The sequence below is a fragment of the Dermacentor silvarum genome, chromosome 5 (genome assembly GCF_013339745.2).
Source record: "Dermacentor silvarum isolate Dsil-2018 chromosome 5, BIME_Dsil_1.4, whole genome shotgun sequence".
Lineage (NCBI taxonomy): Eukaryota > Metazoa > Arthropoda > Arachnida > Ixodida > Ixodidae > Dermacentor > Dermacentor silvarum.
The window spans coordinates 83,690,555-83,706,942 of NC_051158.1; the positions used below are offsets into that span (position 1 = coordinate 83,690,555).

Genomic DNA, 16,388 nt, shown 5'->3' on the forward strand with positions numbered 1-16,388 from the left:
GAGGTCCGCGTGTAGGAACACTGAGTTGAGAACGGTGTTTCCCGATGGCAAAGGAGGAAGAACGATCTTGTAATTACCGGTGACGGTAGACGTTGCAAGAGATCCTCGGCCTAGGGCCGATGTGCTGTTTCCAGCAGAGAACATCGGCCTAGGGCTGATGCGCTGTTTCCAGCAGAGCAGAGCACAGAGGGAAGAAGAAGCCGCTTCGAACGGCCGTGTTTAAAATAGGCTATTCAGCCACACTTGCAGAACATGCATTTATTCGAACCATATGTTTGTGTTCGAGCGTCGTCGTCTTCGTCCACAGCTGGCGCGTTCGCGCGCTCGTGCTCTGCGAGGTGAAGAGGTTTTGCACGCAACGAGAGCAAGAGAGAGAGAGACGCATTCGCGGAGCGGGTCTGCTGGAACGCGTTGTCGGCATTGCAACACGGTGTCGGTGTTGCAAGCTGCGCTGTGCAAAGCACAGTGACGGCCGTAAGTCCGAGGCGCGCGAAAAGTAATTGTCATCATTATGAATAATAAGATGGAAAGTTCGCGCGCACTTCCGGAAAATGCTGCGCTACGATCGCCCAGCTTCGCTGTTTGAAGCGTTGCGCGGCCGAATGCAAGGTTAAGCATTTTTTTGACCAGTCTCATCAAATTTGCATCCCAAACAACTATTTTCGTGCGACACTCTAGTATCACACTTTGAAGCGAAAGCTTCATTACGCTACCTTGGGCAGCCGGCAGCGACTCAACAGTTTTCACCTTGAGAGCTAGAGGTCAAACCACAAGAGAGCATTAAGGCGCGTTTATAGTCCATCGGCACGCGGGCGAGCGCCATCAGACGCCGGGCGTGTCGGAACGCATTGGCCGCGCGTCCGATTATGTTGGTGCCGCCAGTACGTCGAACCATCGGTCGAACTATAGCCGGTGTTCTCGGCAACGTGACATAACGTGTGCGCGCGTTCACGCTACGTCGGACTATATTTAGGCCTTTACGGAGCCCTGAAAGAAAACATTGCCGCCGTTGCCCGAGTAGAGTTGGGCCCGGCTGAGAGTTGCAACCAAGTCTCACTACTTTACTGAGCAGCAGAGTGTCTTACGAGGCATAAAAAATGACGAATAAACTGTATTCATTGCAATCATGTCTGTATATGATTGCGAAACCACACTCGGCCACAGCTCGACAATGGGCCTAGCCATGGCAGCGAAGCTTTCGTTATCAACCAGGGTTAACCAAAGCTAAACCACACCAATTTTTTCTACCACTACGGACACAACACTGAACTTGCATCTGGTGACGTGCAGTGCCCTTGTTGCGGGAATTTCATTGTCGTGATAGGCGAGATAATCGAAAGCTGCTAATTTGCTAACTCCTTAACTGTTCGGATTTGCAGTTGCGAACTACATCGCATGTATGCATCACGCGGCTTAAGTAATCATCATTTCTTTTACCAAATAGATTCCACACACGCGGCATACTTCAATTTCTTCAAAAATGAGAATATATGGTAAATTTGACTTTCTTAAATTGTTTTTTTTTTTATTTTGTTAAGCGTTTTATTAGCAGCGGACGTAGGCGAACGGGCAGTAGCCACAAGCGTTCGGCCAAGGACAGCAATCACGAGCGCATGCCGGTGGCGATTCTGCTGAGGCGCAGGCTACACTTCTTCATTACAATCGCCCTCCGCAGAAAAAAAAAAACCTGCATATCCACGAAGTGAATGATGATGAGTGGGCGAAGCACCGGCCGGGGGATCATTCGGTCAAAACGCCGGAAGCGTTCTCCCGAAGCCGGAAGCAGAACAAGTAACGGAACCGGAAATTGAACCGGAAGCCCCAAGCCGGAGTGTGGCGTACATATACTATACATACACATACATACATATATATAGTACTTATATATAATATATATGTACATTTATGTATATGTATATATATACATATTTATATGTACAGAGGGGTCCACTGTTAAAGGGAACACCCGAGCGCGTGGCGTCTGCTCGGCGCCACCGCCGGTCGGCGGCCGCAACGAGTGTCGCGCAGGCGCAGTGAACGTAGTGGGCGATGCTCTTTCGTCGTCTGCTACAGTCAGCTGCCGTGCTTCGGATCGTCGCGAAGCAAGCAGCTCACGTAATTCGTGTTTGAACGCAGCAATTTTCCTTCCAGCTGGAAGGAAAGTGACTGGATTGATGTATAATCAAATAAATGCCCTTAACATCAGCAGCAATGACCGTGCCGCCTTTTGTTTGCCTTATCGTTTCATAAAGATTTGCCCGCCTCAAAAAATATTTACTGTGCACGTCGATTCCTATGATTCAACGATAACTCGTGTGATAGCTCCTTATAAATTAATATGCTTGTTAAAGGCGCTTGTGGATTATTTGTGCAGCCTATGCATTGCAGCGACTCGAATATTTAGTAGTACAAATGAGATGGCCACTACACACGGAGACGTATTCTCTAATATAGCTGTGCCACAAAGAGACATCCGTAAAAAATGATAATGTTTGTCTCGTAAGCTGAAACGGCAGAAATATCTGATTGGTAATATTTTGCCTCGTATAACTTTCCTTCAGCTTTACGGTGACTGGCTATCAGTGTGTGGACGTGCACTCACTGGCGAACATTAAAAAGGCGTGATCGGCTTGCTTCTCTGCTATCCAAAGCGCGGCAGCAGACGGTAGCAGACGACAAAAGAGCACCGCCCACAGCGCTCACTGCGCCTCCGTGAAACTCACTGCGGCTGCGCGAAACCTGTTGCAGCCACCGGCCGGTGGTGGCGCAGAGCAGACGCCACGCGTAGGGTGCCTCGATGCCAGTGCCGCTGTACATGTGTACAGTATATACAGCGCTTCTATAGCCCTTGTGCACCACAGCGCCCCTAGCTACGGACGAGAGAGAGCAAGAGCGCGCGTCGGAAACGAGAGAGAAAGAGTAGGGTGCCTCGATGCCCAGCGCCGCCGTCCAGGGTGGAGACAACCCCGCTGGCGCCGCCATATTGAGTCACACGAGCTGAGACTCAGCTACGCTTGCGTTCATAAATAGTGTTACTCGCGGCGCACTTCCCAGTGCTTTGCCTTGATGAGGATTTTTTTATCGGTATCGCATCTGCACATCTTTATAACCAATAGCCGTTAACTCGTCGAAGTTCCAAGACGTAAATGTATGGCGCCGGGAACATGCCCCAAGTTGCCTAATTCAATTTACATTTAATATGCCGTGTGTATGTTTGAAATAGGCACTATTTTTTGCGCTTCGATGCTTGGTATATAAGGTTTGCGACCCCCTGTGTGTGGAAGTTTTTCTTTTTCGCTGTTGTATTTTGGTTCACACGTCACGCCTCCTTTACCGTAGCCAGCCACTCGCGCACGGCGGTTAGTTTCCCTTGCGTTGTGCGTGCTCTTCGCGTTCGTTGAAATTATTTGACGATATCTACGCGCAATCTTGCTTTTTTTGCCCACAAAACTGTGTGCTGACAGGATTAAGCTGGTGTAAAAATAAGTGCGATGTGAAAATAAGGTTTAGTTAGTGCTGTAGAGAACCATGTAACGTAACTTGTCTGTGTCAATCTTGCGTAGTACACACAAGAAACCAAACGATGCACAAAATACATTTACTTATAATGTCTAGTACAATCAATCATGAAAGAGATATGTACATGAAAAATTATATGTACTGTGTGGTACCTGAAGGTTATGTTGAAAGACGAGATAAAAAAAATTCGCAAGGTAGGCTCGACACACAATTCGGGATAGTGAGAGTTTTTTTTTAAATTTATTCATTACATGGGGGGGGGGGGGTTCAAGTGAGTACATCAACCTTATTACACACAATATAAATCGAAAACAACAATGCAAACACGAAAACGCAACCGCGGGTAATATTAATCAAGATATCCAGCCAGAATACATCAGCTACCATCGAATACGTCGCATCAGCCAAACGCATCGATGGCGAGTACAGAACATTTTATAAATAACCATTAGAACACTGATAACTACATTGAAAAAATAAACCACACTGCATACATATCGCGTACAAAAACCGTAAATGAAACTAAGACAGTCAAATACAGATTAGCAATGTTTTTCACTTCGAAAATATAGTCCATGATGATGTAGGGCTGTTGACTTTAACAGACGGCGCCCATCCTGTCGATTTCCTTCGTACTGGTCCTCTTCAAAGTGTTTCTAAGTACAAGTAAAACAACAAAAGTGATTATTGATATGAAAAGTTGCCTTGTAAATACAGAGAACCCATTACAGTGCTTAAAAATAAATTTTCGCAGAAGTAATGCTGTAATTACCTCGCTTCACACGTTTGGAAGAAATGCGCAGGCTACAACAGACACCATGCCAGAAAGCGCCGAAACATTTTGGTCCCATGATGCCCCTTAACTCTACTACACCTTGGCATACCGTGCACAGGCATTTAAAGACCGTCACACTCAGAGTACCCACTACTATCGGGAATGAGCACGAATGACCATCGGCTTACGAGCACCACGCTACAAATATATTCGTCTAAAAAATCAGCTATATAACGTAACAACCTGAGATCCGCAAGATATCTGCTGAGAATAGAGAAAATCACAATGCTTCGCTTGCCACGTACACAACAGCCGCTCTCCCCAGAAGGACTGCGTTCTTTAGTCACAAATAACCAGTAGCGAAAAAAGAAACTGAGGGGAAAAAAAAAGAAACAAGAGACACGCGATGTGTGCTTCCCGTGAAAAAGTAAAATAGGTGGTTTACATGACGATTTGTAGCTAATGTAAGGCTATTTCGCGGCGAAGCATTTTCGGCAGTTCTTGAAATTAAGGGTACTACTCGCATAGACTGCGCCGATCAAAACGGCAAAAGCCTATGCGACGCGCGCTCGCAAACAATAGGCTACTCAGCATCGGTGCAGTGCTTAGTTCGTGAGCGAACGTAGGTACGTGAGCGAGGATCAGAGAATACTTTCTTATTTAAATGAAAAACATGATGCGATAGTCTAAACTTTCTTGACACTTACCTCGCAAATGTAGGAGCTATCCGTTGCCTTCCAGTGATACCGCTTTACTTGGGCTTCCGATCTCTTCCTTCGCTCTGGGTCCCGGGGGAAGCGTAAACAACGAAGCCCTTTACGCGTCGATCCGGTGCACTTGGGAACACAACAGCCCGTCATGTCGACTCGATGCACTTGACAAGCTTGTCATTCATGCGGCTGAACACTGTCCAGCAAGTAGAAGCGTCAGCGAAGCATCCGCGCGCACTGTGTCCCGAACTAAGCACCGGCACCAAGCAATCGCAACCGCTCGCTGTGACTCAAGATGGCGTCGCAGCGAGAAAGCGGCGGCGCGGGTGCGGTCAAAGGATGGCACCACCCTGAATGGCGGCGCTGGCATCGAGGCACCCTAGTTTGGAACGCCCTGTGGCGCAACCTGGTGGGAAAAAAGAAGTTGGCTGCTGAGTAGTACAAATTCGACGACGGCCGAAAGGGTGACGGGAGTCTCGGTTAGTTTGCGCATTGTTTCGAGTTTTCAGCACAGTTTTTTCGGACTCATAAAGTACATCTAACGTGCACACGATCTTGTGCGCTTTGACCAACGAGAGCACTTTGGCCAACGCAGTTTCACGGCTCAAATAACACAGGGCGACACAACAAAAGAGCAATGTAATTATGTGCCCTGTCGAAGCCATGTCTTCTTCACGCGAAGTCGAACTGCCGCCACGCACAGACATGATTTGATTATAGAAGACAGATGCCGAACATTACGCGTGCATATCCGAGAAGTATTTCTGCGATTTATTGAGTGTGTTGCAGTGGCCAGCTGTCATCGTTCGAATTTACATCCCTGACATAATTTATTGCCGATCACTCTATCATTTTGGCTCTCTTAAAAGCAAGCGGTTCGTGCAATAATTATTGATAATCCCGGGCACATGCTTTATATAACTTACCTGTATGTCTGCGTCGTAATATATTCGCTGCACTTTCGAGTTGCAGCGTGCCGAAACAATCCCTTCGATCTCTTGCACGTCGTAAACGTACTTGGCCTCACAGAGATTATTGCCTCTCTGAGGAGTGCTCGGCCTGAAGTTTTCCGTGTGCGAATTTTCCGGAATCCATAACGCAGGGCAAGCGCAACCATCGGATCCATTGTACGCCTCTGTTTTCGGCAGCAGACGTCCACCTTTTGTTCTACTCTAAACCGAGGGAAGCTCAGTAGGGGGCGTTGTTTATCGGCATTTTTGCAGCACCACCGGGGCAGCACAGCAGCTCAAGAGGATGGGGCGTCGGCGGCGTGCGTTGAAACGGGCATCTTTCCCGTCTTCGCCGAGTCTCCCTGTATGGGAACTGGGAAAGTGGCGAGACTGTTATTCACGAGTTTCGCGACTGCGTCGGTTCTACCCATTGTCAGGCCTCGTCTACCCCTCCCCTCTACAGTTCTATCCACGTCCCCTCTAGATTTGCACGGCAGTAGGAAGGTAAGCGCTGCAGTTTCTGCAGTTATTGTGAGGGTGGTTACGTATATTTACAGCTGTCAAGAGGCTAATGTGGCGGCACCCAGGGAGCTCCAGTGGGCATGGTGCACATGTGACGCGATGCAAAGGTCCAAACGAGCTTCACGCGTTAACTTTATTCTCTGCCACGCTTCTGCCATGTATGCACATGTCCCCCCCCCCCCCCCCCCTCTCCCGACGCGGTGTAATGAAAACAGTACAAGCGCCAAAGTCCAAGGAGGAGGCAAATAAAGCTTCGCTTTGAAAGCCTGCTGACTTGAAAACTGGCCGGTAAGGGGTGCCTACAAGCATCACACGCCGTGCGGGGTGAATGAGGAGTTCAAGGAATGCCAGAGCAGAACGAAAAACAATCGGCGTAATTTCAGGAGATAATACGGCAGCGGTAATGATTTGCGAGCAAACGGGGGTAGCCCATGCTCTAGTTGGCATTAAAAGGAAGAAATAGAACTGGGCAGGTGATGCAATGCGGATAACCGATAACCGCTGGATTATTAAATTTGTCAGAATGGGCGCCAGGAGAGGAAAAATGCATTTGAAGAGTACAGAGAATTAGGTGATGTGATGAAATTAGGAAATTTGCAGGCATTGATTGGATTAACCTGACTCAATCCAGGAGTAATTGGAAATCGCTGGCACACGTGTTCGTCCTGCACTGGACATAACAATACGATGATGATGAAAATAATGTCACACTGCTCGTAGGCATACATCATCAACCATGTAACTTAAGAGTAACCTTTAGAGGCCCGCCAATATTTTCGTGTGCAAGCGTTTAGTCATGTAATGTTTATGTTTGTGCTACACCTCTCACACGCAATGCCGGAATGCTGACAGAATTTCATGCAACTGCACACTCTGAGACGTTGACGCAGCAATGTCACGTGGACGAGGCCGATGTTTAATTGGCGTTTGTCGAGACGTGTGACGAGGAGAGGTGTATGCAACGAGATGTACGTTTTATGCCATGTGACTCTTTACCGGTTTATAGGTAAGAGAGACGCCCCCGCCGAGGCCACCGCCAAGACAGCCGCCACCGCAGCAGAAGCAGCACGCAAGACAGCGGCCGACGCCGAAGGAGCAGCACATAAGACTGAAGGAACCCGTGGTAAGGACGACGACATGGCTTTTGAAACCGCCGTGCAGGCCTAGTGGCTATGGCGTTCCGATGCTGAGCTCTAGCTCGCAACTTCCAACCAGGCCACAGCGACCGCATTTAGATGGTGCGGTGACAAGAAAAAAAAAACAGGAAAAAAAAAGAAAACGCTCGAGCAGTTACATTTAGACATCCGTGCATTTATGAACTGGTGAAATTAATCCGGAGCCCTCCACTACGGTGTGCCCCATAATCAGAACTGGTTTTGGGACGTAAAACCCCAGAAAGAAGAAGATGTCCCCAATGATACAGAAATGATTTTTGTGTTTGTATGAACAATTTCTTGCGTTGCCATGAAGTTATTTGAAGCTCTAAGAGTTCCACTTCTTATTGAGTGTAATCAATAGTATGTTGAAATACCCGGTGTTGATTAGAGAGAATAAATTAGTTATTGCCATCGAGTAACAGAAATTCTATGGTGCTGTTATCCTAGTTGGCATTCAACTAGAAATGAATACCACAAAAATAAAAACGAGACGTTTTGAATTGTGCACAAGGGTGCAATTGAGATTATATTTTATTTTATTTTGCGAGTGCATGTTTTAGTTCAATTTTGTTCTTTCTTCACCAAACTGGTTTCCGTTCAACACTATAGTGTGAACAGAATGTCATAATAGCATTGAGCAAATAATCTGTAAGCAGTCAATTTGGAGGCATTAGCATATTCGATGGTATATAGATGAAGAAGAAAAAGCAACGAAACAAAGCAAGAAAGAGTAACAGTGTTTCGCGTATGACCCATTTGCTTTTATTCCCGTCTGCATGAATTTCGCAACTTGTCGTGTTTCAATTAGTGGCTTCCTTCGTAGGCATCAGAACGCGGCCAAATTGCCACTACTCTGATACCGAGTGCAGGAGCAACATCACCTCGTCCTTGAAGAGGGCAGCCGAGTAATCGGGACTGTCATATCTCAGCATTTCATTGCTTGCGTAACTCATTACTGCACGTTAAGATGCTTCGTAAATAACGCTTGATAGGGCAGCACAGAGAGCAACATTTTGCAGCCGCATAAGCGTGCCCTTAGGCAGATATGAGTGACTTCAGTTCGCAACACTTGGAGCAGTGTATGCGAGAAAAAGATTGCCATTTTTTTAATAACTGCGTGGCCGATTTTCTACATCCGCTGGGCCTTGCTGACGGAAGAAAAAGCGCGAGCAGTGGTGTAGTCGCCCCAATTGTCGTTGGAAGGAAGGCGAAGACAAACATCGGCGATGCTGGTGGTAACATTGGTAGTCCTGCTGGTGGTAACTGTAGCGGTCTGCGCCGCTGACACACGTAAGAGCTGGGAACTTAGCTCTATTGTTGTGCTCTGACGGGGGCGTTAATCATGCTTTCAGAATCGTGTTGTCATCACTGTGCTCTTTGACGAAAGCGTTTGTACAGGAAAACGCTTTGGCAGATCTATATTTACTGTTCTCGACACTAACTGTTCCCTTGAACACGAAAGTGCGCAGTCAGTGCATTCTGATTACATTAATCCTTTATGCAGAGACAAACGTTCACGAAAAGACTTGAAGACAAGTTTAAGGGCCACGCAAGAAATGATGGAACGAAAAACTGTAGACGTAACTTTAACGGGAAGACAGCGGTAATGATTAGCGAGCAAACGGGGGTAGCCGATGCTCTAGTTAGCATTAAAAAGAAGAAGTAGAATTGTGCAGGTGATGCAATGCAGAGTACCGATAACCGTTGGTCTATTAAGAGTTGCAGAATTGGCGCCAGGAGGGGGAAAACGCAGTCGATGACTACGGAGAATTACGGTACGATGAAATGAGGAAATTTGTAGGCATAGGATAAATTCAGCTGACACAAGGCAGGGGTAATGGCAAACTGTGGTCAGAGGTCTTCGTCCTGCACGGGACATAAGAATACGCTGATGGTGATAATAATTCCACACTGCTCGTAGGCATACATAATCAACAATGTCACCTAAAATAAACCTTTAGAGGCCCGACAATATTATCGTGTGCAACGTTTAGCTGATGTTAAAGTCATTATTGATAGCACTTGTGTCCGAAGAAGCTTACATCAAATCGTCAGAAACCTTTAGCGAGAAAGCACTTCGCCGGCTGCTACGGCGACCACCCGCTTTACGAAGGTTCATTGCCTTACTTGAAATACCAATTACGGGATTTGACATTTTACCACGCTCTCGTTAGTATGTACAGTTATAACCAGTGTGAGGGGGAACGGTGAACTTGTTTTTTGGCAACGGGTAATCGTGTTCGGTGTATTAGAACGCGATATATGCTAATATGTAACAAGTAGCATTCCCGTCATACATTCAGTTAAGTTCTGCGCTTTAGTTCTGCGTGCGTGTGCCAAACCACTGCTGCCCCATGAACGCAATTTGCTTCCTCCTCTTCGTATTGCTGAAGGGGTTACACGAAGTGTGCTCAAATCCTGTAATGTTTCACCTCGCTACTGCCTACTGCAGCAATCGCTTAAACACCGCCCCGACCCTTCATGCTCCATGATCGTAGATGCATCGTCAGAATCTGACACTGCCGATGTGTACATGCCGAATATCCTCTTCACCTACTGTGTACACATTTTTGTGCGCGACTTCTTTGGGTCTGTTTTGCATAGCGTAGTAAGGAAAGAACTGCGGATATTAGGTTAAGAAAATCACCAACCCTTCCACTCCGTGACCACAGTCATGGCATCAGCCTTCTAACCTGATGCCATGACTGTGGCTCATCTGGCAAGAACTTACCGACTTCCCTTAGCAGTATTGAGGTATCGATGGCTCTGAATATAATTCTATGTCTCTTGCGATCAGGAGATAGAGTACTTATACACCGCTGAAATTTCAGTTATCTTGGAAAAGTGTTCTATGTCTTTGTAAATCCCAATGCTGTAAGTAATATTCCGCTGTGAGCGTCATTACCCACTAAATAGCATTATTATTATGGAGATTCAACGAACTTGTTTGAATTTATGTGCAGCGATTATTGAAATTCTATAATACTAGATACTGTGTGTAGAATTGTAATTATTTTCAGCTGATTCAACGTGCAATGTTTGCAACGCAACGTTTATATTTATGCATCGTCACAGGTCAAAATTGCGACCATGCTTAAACATATCTGTATACTGTGGTTTTACATGCAAAAATCAGTATCTGATAATGAGGCGTGCCGTTGTGGGGGACTCCGGAAATTTTTACCACCTGAGGGGATCTTTAACGCGCGCCCAATGCACGGCATGTGAGCGTGTTCGCATTTCGTCCCGATCAGAATGCGACCGCCGAGGCCGGGATTTCATCCGGAGTCCTGGTGCTTAGCAGCGCAGTGGCATAGCCGCTAAGCCACCACGAAGGATTATTTTAGTCATGTAATTTTTAGGTTTGTGCTACACCTCTCACACGCAATGCCGGAAAGCTGACAGAATTTCGTGCAACTGCACACTCTGAGACGTTGACAAAGTAATGTCACGTGGACGAGGTCGATGTTCAATTGGCGTTTGTCGAGACGTGTGGCGAGGAGAGGTGTACTAAGGCAGATGTACGTTCTACGCCATCTGACGTGTAACCTGTTTCCAGGTAAGAGACAAACCCCCGCCGCCGCAGAAGCAGCACGCAGAACAGCCGAAATCACCGCAGAAACAGCACGCAGAACAGCCGAAATCACCGCAGAAGTAGCACGCAGGAACGCCGAGAGGGCCCAAGAAACAGCACGCAGAACAGCCGGTAATGCATTACCATTCTTGAGAGAATCATCGACCTATCACGTTCCATTAACAATGACAAGAGAATGAATTTGAAGACAGGGCCTTTTTTGTAGAGTTCAGGTCAACTTGAGGTTCGGATATCTAGGTATTCAACCACTTTCGCCTCGTTAATTAAACTATTTTATGCCTTCTAGTGCACGTAAGAGAACAAGAAGTATGTCACGATGAAGCATGGAAAGTTAAAGAAGCACCAAGATAGCGTAAAGTTATGGACGGAGCAGTAATATTGCCTAATTAGCGCGAAAAGGCGAGAATGAAAACATGATGCGCTCGTTCAAACTGCGCGCACCTTGAACTGGAGCCTCAAATGTGGCTTTATGCAACGAAAAAAAAAATAGGGGCAGCTTCACACTAGTGGTGCGAAGACTGTGCAAACAGCGAAGCTGTCGAGACCACCTAGCTTTATCTCGGATCGGCTAAGTGGCAGGCCCGGATCGTTTTGTCGCTGTGTCTGGCTGGACACACGCTTTTGCTCGCTAATGCGAACTTGTAACTTCGAATCTTATGTAAATCGCCGACGTTTCGCCGCCGCTTCCTCGGCGCAAAACTAGGGGTTGGTCCGAAGTCGTCTCATTGGCTGTCGAGTATAGCGGCACGACGGTTTTCGCTCCGTGCTTCCTCTTCTTCGGGAGTAACGCACTTCTTCGATCACCCCCTTCGCACGGCCATGTGCTCGGCGCGGAGACGTGGGGCATTCTGTCGCCGCACCGGCGACGCGGAGCTAATATTATGAGGATCATCGCAGTGGCGTCGTCTCAACACCGCCTACCACAGCTGTGGCGACACGGCTGTGCGGTAGCTCGGCGTGATGACGTCATGGGTCGGCAAAACTAGGCAAAGCGACGGTGCGCGTGCGATGACGTCACGGCTTAGCTCCACCTACACAGCTGTTGCGAGGTTCGGCGTTGCTAGGCGACGCAGAGTGACGTCATCGCTCGGTGACATTTTCCTGCGCACACTCCCCTGACTAACCACCGGCTTAAACAGCTTCGCTGTTAAAAAATGGACCAATCCCATAGATGTTGTAGGAAAACTAACGAGACGCGAACAAACCAGACAGAGAGCTCATCGTTCCCTACTTCTCTTCGCAGTGCCCCCTGCGTGCGTTTATTCGTCTTTTTCTACATACTCCCGCCCCCCAGTAGCGTTGTCCAATTCAAGCTTGTAGAATTTCTGCACTGGCCTTCTTATAAACTTGCCATCTTGAGCTTTCACACGGCAGCCTCGGATGATTCCATCTTGACCAGGGAAGACGTCCACGACTCATCCCACTGGCCAAATACCTCTAGAGATGTTAGGCTCCTCGATGAGTACGACATCATCTACTTGTAGACTGCTACTAGGATGCGATGGGTAGCGGTGAAATGTCCGCAGCTCGCGGAGGTATTCTTTCTTCCATCGGATCCACAGGTGGTCCACGACCTTCTGGCGGTATCGCAACTTCTTGCTGAGATCACGTCGTGTAGCCTGTGCACTTCGAGCTTCCTCGCCACTGTTGGTTCGCTCTGGAGTGGCAAGAAATGAGCTCCCGACAAGAAAATGAGCAGGAAATAGTGGAGAAGGCTCTCTAGCGTCCGTATACGTATAGGTTAGGGGTCTTGAATTGATAACCGCTTCTACCTCCAGCAGTATGGTCTCAGTTTGTTCGCTGTTGAGCTTGCTCTTTCCCAGCACTTTGCGTAAAGATGACTTGACTGATCGGATAAGTCTCTCCCACCAGCCGCCCCACCAAGGCGCACCTGGCATACTAAAGTTCGATTCCATGCGATGCGTCAAGAGCAAAGATGCAAATGGAGAGCTCTTCATGGTGTTCCAAATGTTCCATAAGTCTCGCGATGCTCTCTTAAATGCGAGAGCATTATCGGAGTCCAGTTTAGCGGGCACTCCTCTACGAGCCGAAAACCTACGGAACGCTAGCAAGAAGGAGCTTGTAGAGATTCCACTCGTCAATTCAAGGTGTACAGCTCTCGTGGTCGCACATTTGAACAACAGAATATAAGATTTGTATGTAACTTCATCAGTCTCATGTTTCTTTACATATATTGGGCCTGCAAAGTCTAATCCTACAACTTCAAACGGCCGTGATGGGAGAAGCCTGTCTTCAGTCATTGGAGCATATTGCACCTTCACAGGTTTGACGCTGTATTTTTTGCAGAGAAAGCAAGCATTGATGATCCGTTTAACTTCTTGTCGAGCACGTATAACCCAGTAACGCTGTCGAATCTGCATCATAGTGCTTGCCACCCCGCCATGTAAAGCTCTACAGTGAGCCTCAGTAACAACTAAGGCCGTGAAGGGATGCCTCTGTGGTAGAATAACTGGGTGCTTTTCGTCATACGTAGCGTTCATTCTTTCAAGTCGGCCACCAAGTCGAAGCTGCCCTCTGTGATCCAGGTAAGGGTGGAGATCGCGCAATACGGAGTGTTTCTTGACAGTGTCTCTAAGCCGAAGGTGTTCAATGTCATTCGTGAATACTTCGAGCTGACACGACAGATCCTGAACATTTCAGCCAAGTTTAGCTCCTCTGTCGAAATATTTCCTCCGAGTGACGTTTGAGTACGACTGCTTCGATCCGCAAACCAAAATACCCAGGCGGTGATGGGCAGGAGTTTCTGCAGCTTGCTAAACTTCCTTACGTCCATCAGGGTGTCCACTTTTTCCGGTGCTTGAATAAGTACATGTTGCGTGTCACACTCTGACTCTTCGTAGATCGTTGTGCTCATGTCTGAGTCTGCAGGCCAGGCCAATCCTCGCCGGGACAGCCATTCAGGGTCCCCGCCACCAGCTGCGACATGTACGTAGAGCCTTTAAAGATACACCCCTAGTCAATAAATCTGACGGGTTGTCTTCTCCTGGGCAGTAACGCCATAGCAGCGGGTCAGCAATTGCTGCGATTTCATTCATTCTGTGCTTCACAAACTAACCCAACTTCTCATAGTCACCCCGGATGCAGCTCATTGTGCTCGTTGAGTCTGTACACATGACGCAGTGAAGATGCGTCGAATCGCACGATGAGTGCCGTACTTGTAGAAGCTCTGGGTTGAGGTTGAACCCTTTATTGCAGCAGTCGTTGAGGGATGGGAAGCCTTGAGCGTCTGACGATGCGTCAAACACAACCCGGAGCTTGGTGGTCGGCGATTCCTCTCGTATAACTTCCCGATGAGGCGTATAATAGGTGGCCCCATCAATGGGAACATCCTTAAGTACTACTTCAGCGTGCCCTAGCTCCAGGTATTGCCGAGTGACTGTGTCGTATCGCTCCAATAATCCTTTCTTCATCGATAGCCTCTTTGCCAGTTTTTGTATACGTGTGAGGGTTGCTTCCAAGTAGCTGTTTTTGATCTTCGTTCCAAGATAGCGCTGTTTCGTTGTCTCTAATCGTTTCCACTCGCAGAACGCAGACCATAACGTTAGCGTCGCAGTCAAGGAAGGCTTTTTGGCGACTCGGCCCTTGCAGTGTCCAACCGAGTGCCGTGTTGATTGCGACCAATCCTTGAACTTCTTTGCTCCTGACAACTTCTCCCGTCATGATTTTCCAAAGATGGTCAGCTCCAATCAACAAGTTGAGGCCGTTCTCAGTCTCCGCTTCAAGAAAATTCTTGTCGTCAACAATAAATTTGCCCTCACGTCGCAGCTTCTGAATGAAGTTATCAGCTGTCGGCGCAGCATTGTCGAGAGAGATAACGGGAACTGTAATTGCTTGAACAATATGGGTGTCGGAACAGTGTTGACTACGCAGTTGTACTTCAACAACTTTGCGTATTTCAGCAGAACTTGGGGATGCGTTGCCAAACGTGTTGAATGCCCCAATTCGGGTTTCTCCCAGTATCTGCAGTTGCAGTTTCACAGCGAGATCTTCTGTGATGAATGATCTCTGACTGCCTCCATCCAGAATACCTCTGATGTATCTGGACCTGTTATGTTTAACGACAAAAGCGCGAAAAGTCTGCAGGTACACTGCTTTGTCCGTCTTCGCGCAAGCATTTGTGGAACCTCTGTCGCAAAGCATTACTGATTGCGACGAGACTATTCCTGATGTGCTACCCGAATCCACCGCTGTTCGCGAAGTTTCCGCTGTAGTGTCTTTCGTTCCTCTAGTTCGGGTCACACATACTCGAGGCGTGTCTTCCGTGACAAGCTGAGCACGTGAGTTTGACATGGCAAGACCGTGCCTGGTGACCTCGTGATGTACATCTATAACAGCGGTTATCCTTAGCGAGCTTCTCTTTTTTGGAAACAAGAGATAGGTTGGCGTCGCAGGCACGTGTACCATGCTTCTTAGATCGACAGAAGAAACACTCGTTCCAGCTGTATGATGGATGTACTGTGCAGTATGGAAGCGGTGCTGCTGCCTCGAGTTCTCCCAGCACGGTTATCGACAGATCGTTGCGGCGATGTGTTGCACTGCTCTCGGCTTTCTACCTCAACACGTGTGAACATGAGCAGCTCTTTTAACTCCGCTTCGGATGTTGCAGCTGCTAGTGCTGGCTCCGAGACGTTCGTATCAGACTCAGGTTGTCTTAAAGTCTGACTCCGCTTTCCTCGCGTATATGCAAGAACAATCTCGTATGACAATGCCTTCTGTAAAATATCAATCAGCATTGCAGAGAAACTGACAGTGGGTACGTTTAGTGCAGTCAGACAGCGGATATGCAGTTGCGCGGAATCATACAGCTGCCTGAGGCCGCGTACGTCGCTTCTGGACTTTACACGAGGTAGATGGCGAAGCGCTGTCAGGTGGTGCTGCACTATCCTTTTACGATCGCCAAAACGTTCTTTGAGAAGTTCTACGGCATCTGCGTAGCAAGCTTCAGAAGTCGGTAAACCGGCAATGGCCGCTGCCGCTTCCCCGGCAAGATAATGCCGTAAATAGAAAAACTTGGTCGTGGTCGATATAGCATTGTTGAGATGAGCAGTCTGCTCGAACTGCTCCCAGAAAGCTGGCCATTTGTGAATGTCGCCTTTAAATGTTGGCATATCAAGAATCGGTAGCCTTGGGCCAATTCTG

General features: G+C 47.8%; 2 protein-coding genes across 2 annotated transcripts in view; one reads left to right on the plus strand and one right to left on the minus strand.

The window, feature by feature from the left end:
- LOC125945877 (uncharacterized) overlaps nt 1–7,427 on the minus strand; it is a 49,815-nt gene extending 42,388 nt beyond the window's left edge. The window contains exon 1 of the mRNA XM_049668242.1: nt 7,299–7,427. The gene's annotated coding sequence lies outside the window, so the exon portion shown is untranslated. The remainder of the gene's footprint in view (nt 1–7,298) is intronic.
- LOC119453558 (translation initiation factor IF-2-like) overlaps nt 1–16,388 on the plus strand; it is a 116,426-nt gene that overhangs the window by 75,145 nt on the left and 24,893 nt on the right. Inside the window, exons 4-5 of the mRNA XM_049667987.1 lie at nt 7,483–7,599; nt 11,193–11,339. Of these exons, the coding sequence (XP_049523944.1) occupies nt 7,483–7,599; nt 11,193–11,339 (264 nt within the window). The remainder of the gene's footprint in view (nt 1–7,482; nt 7,600–11,192; nt 11,340–16,388) is intronic.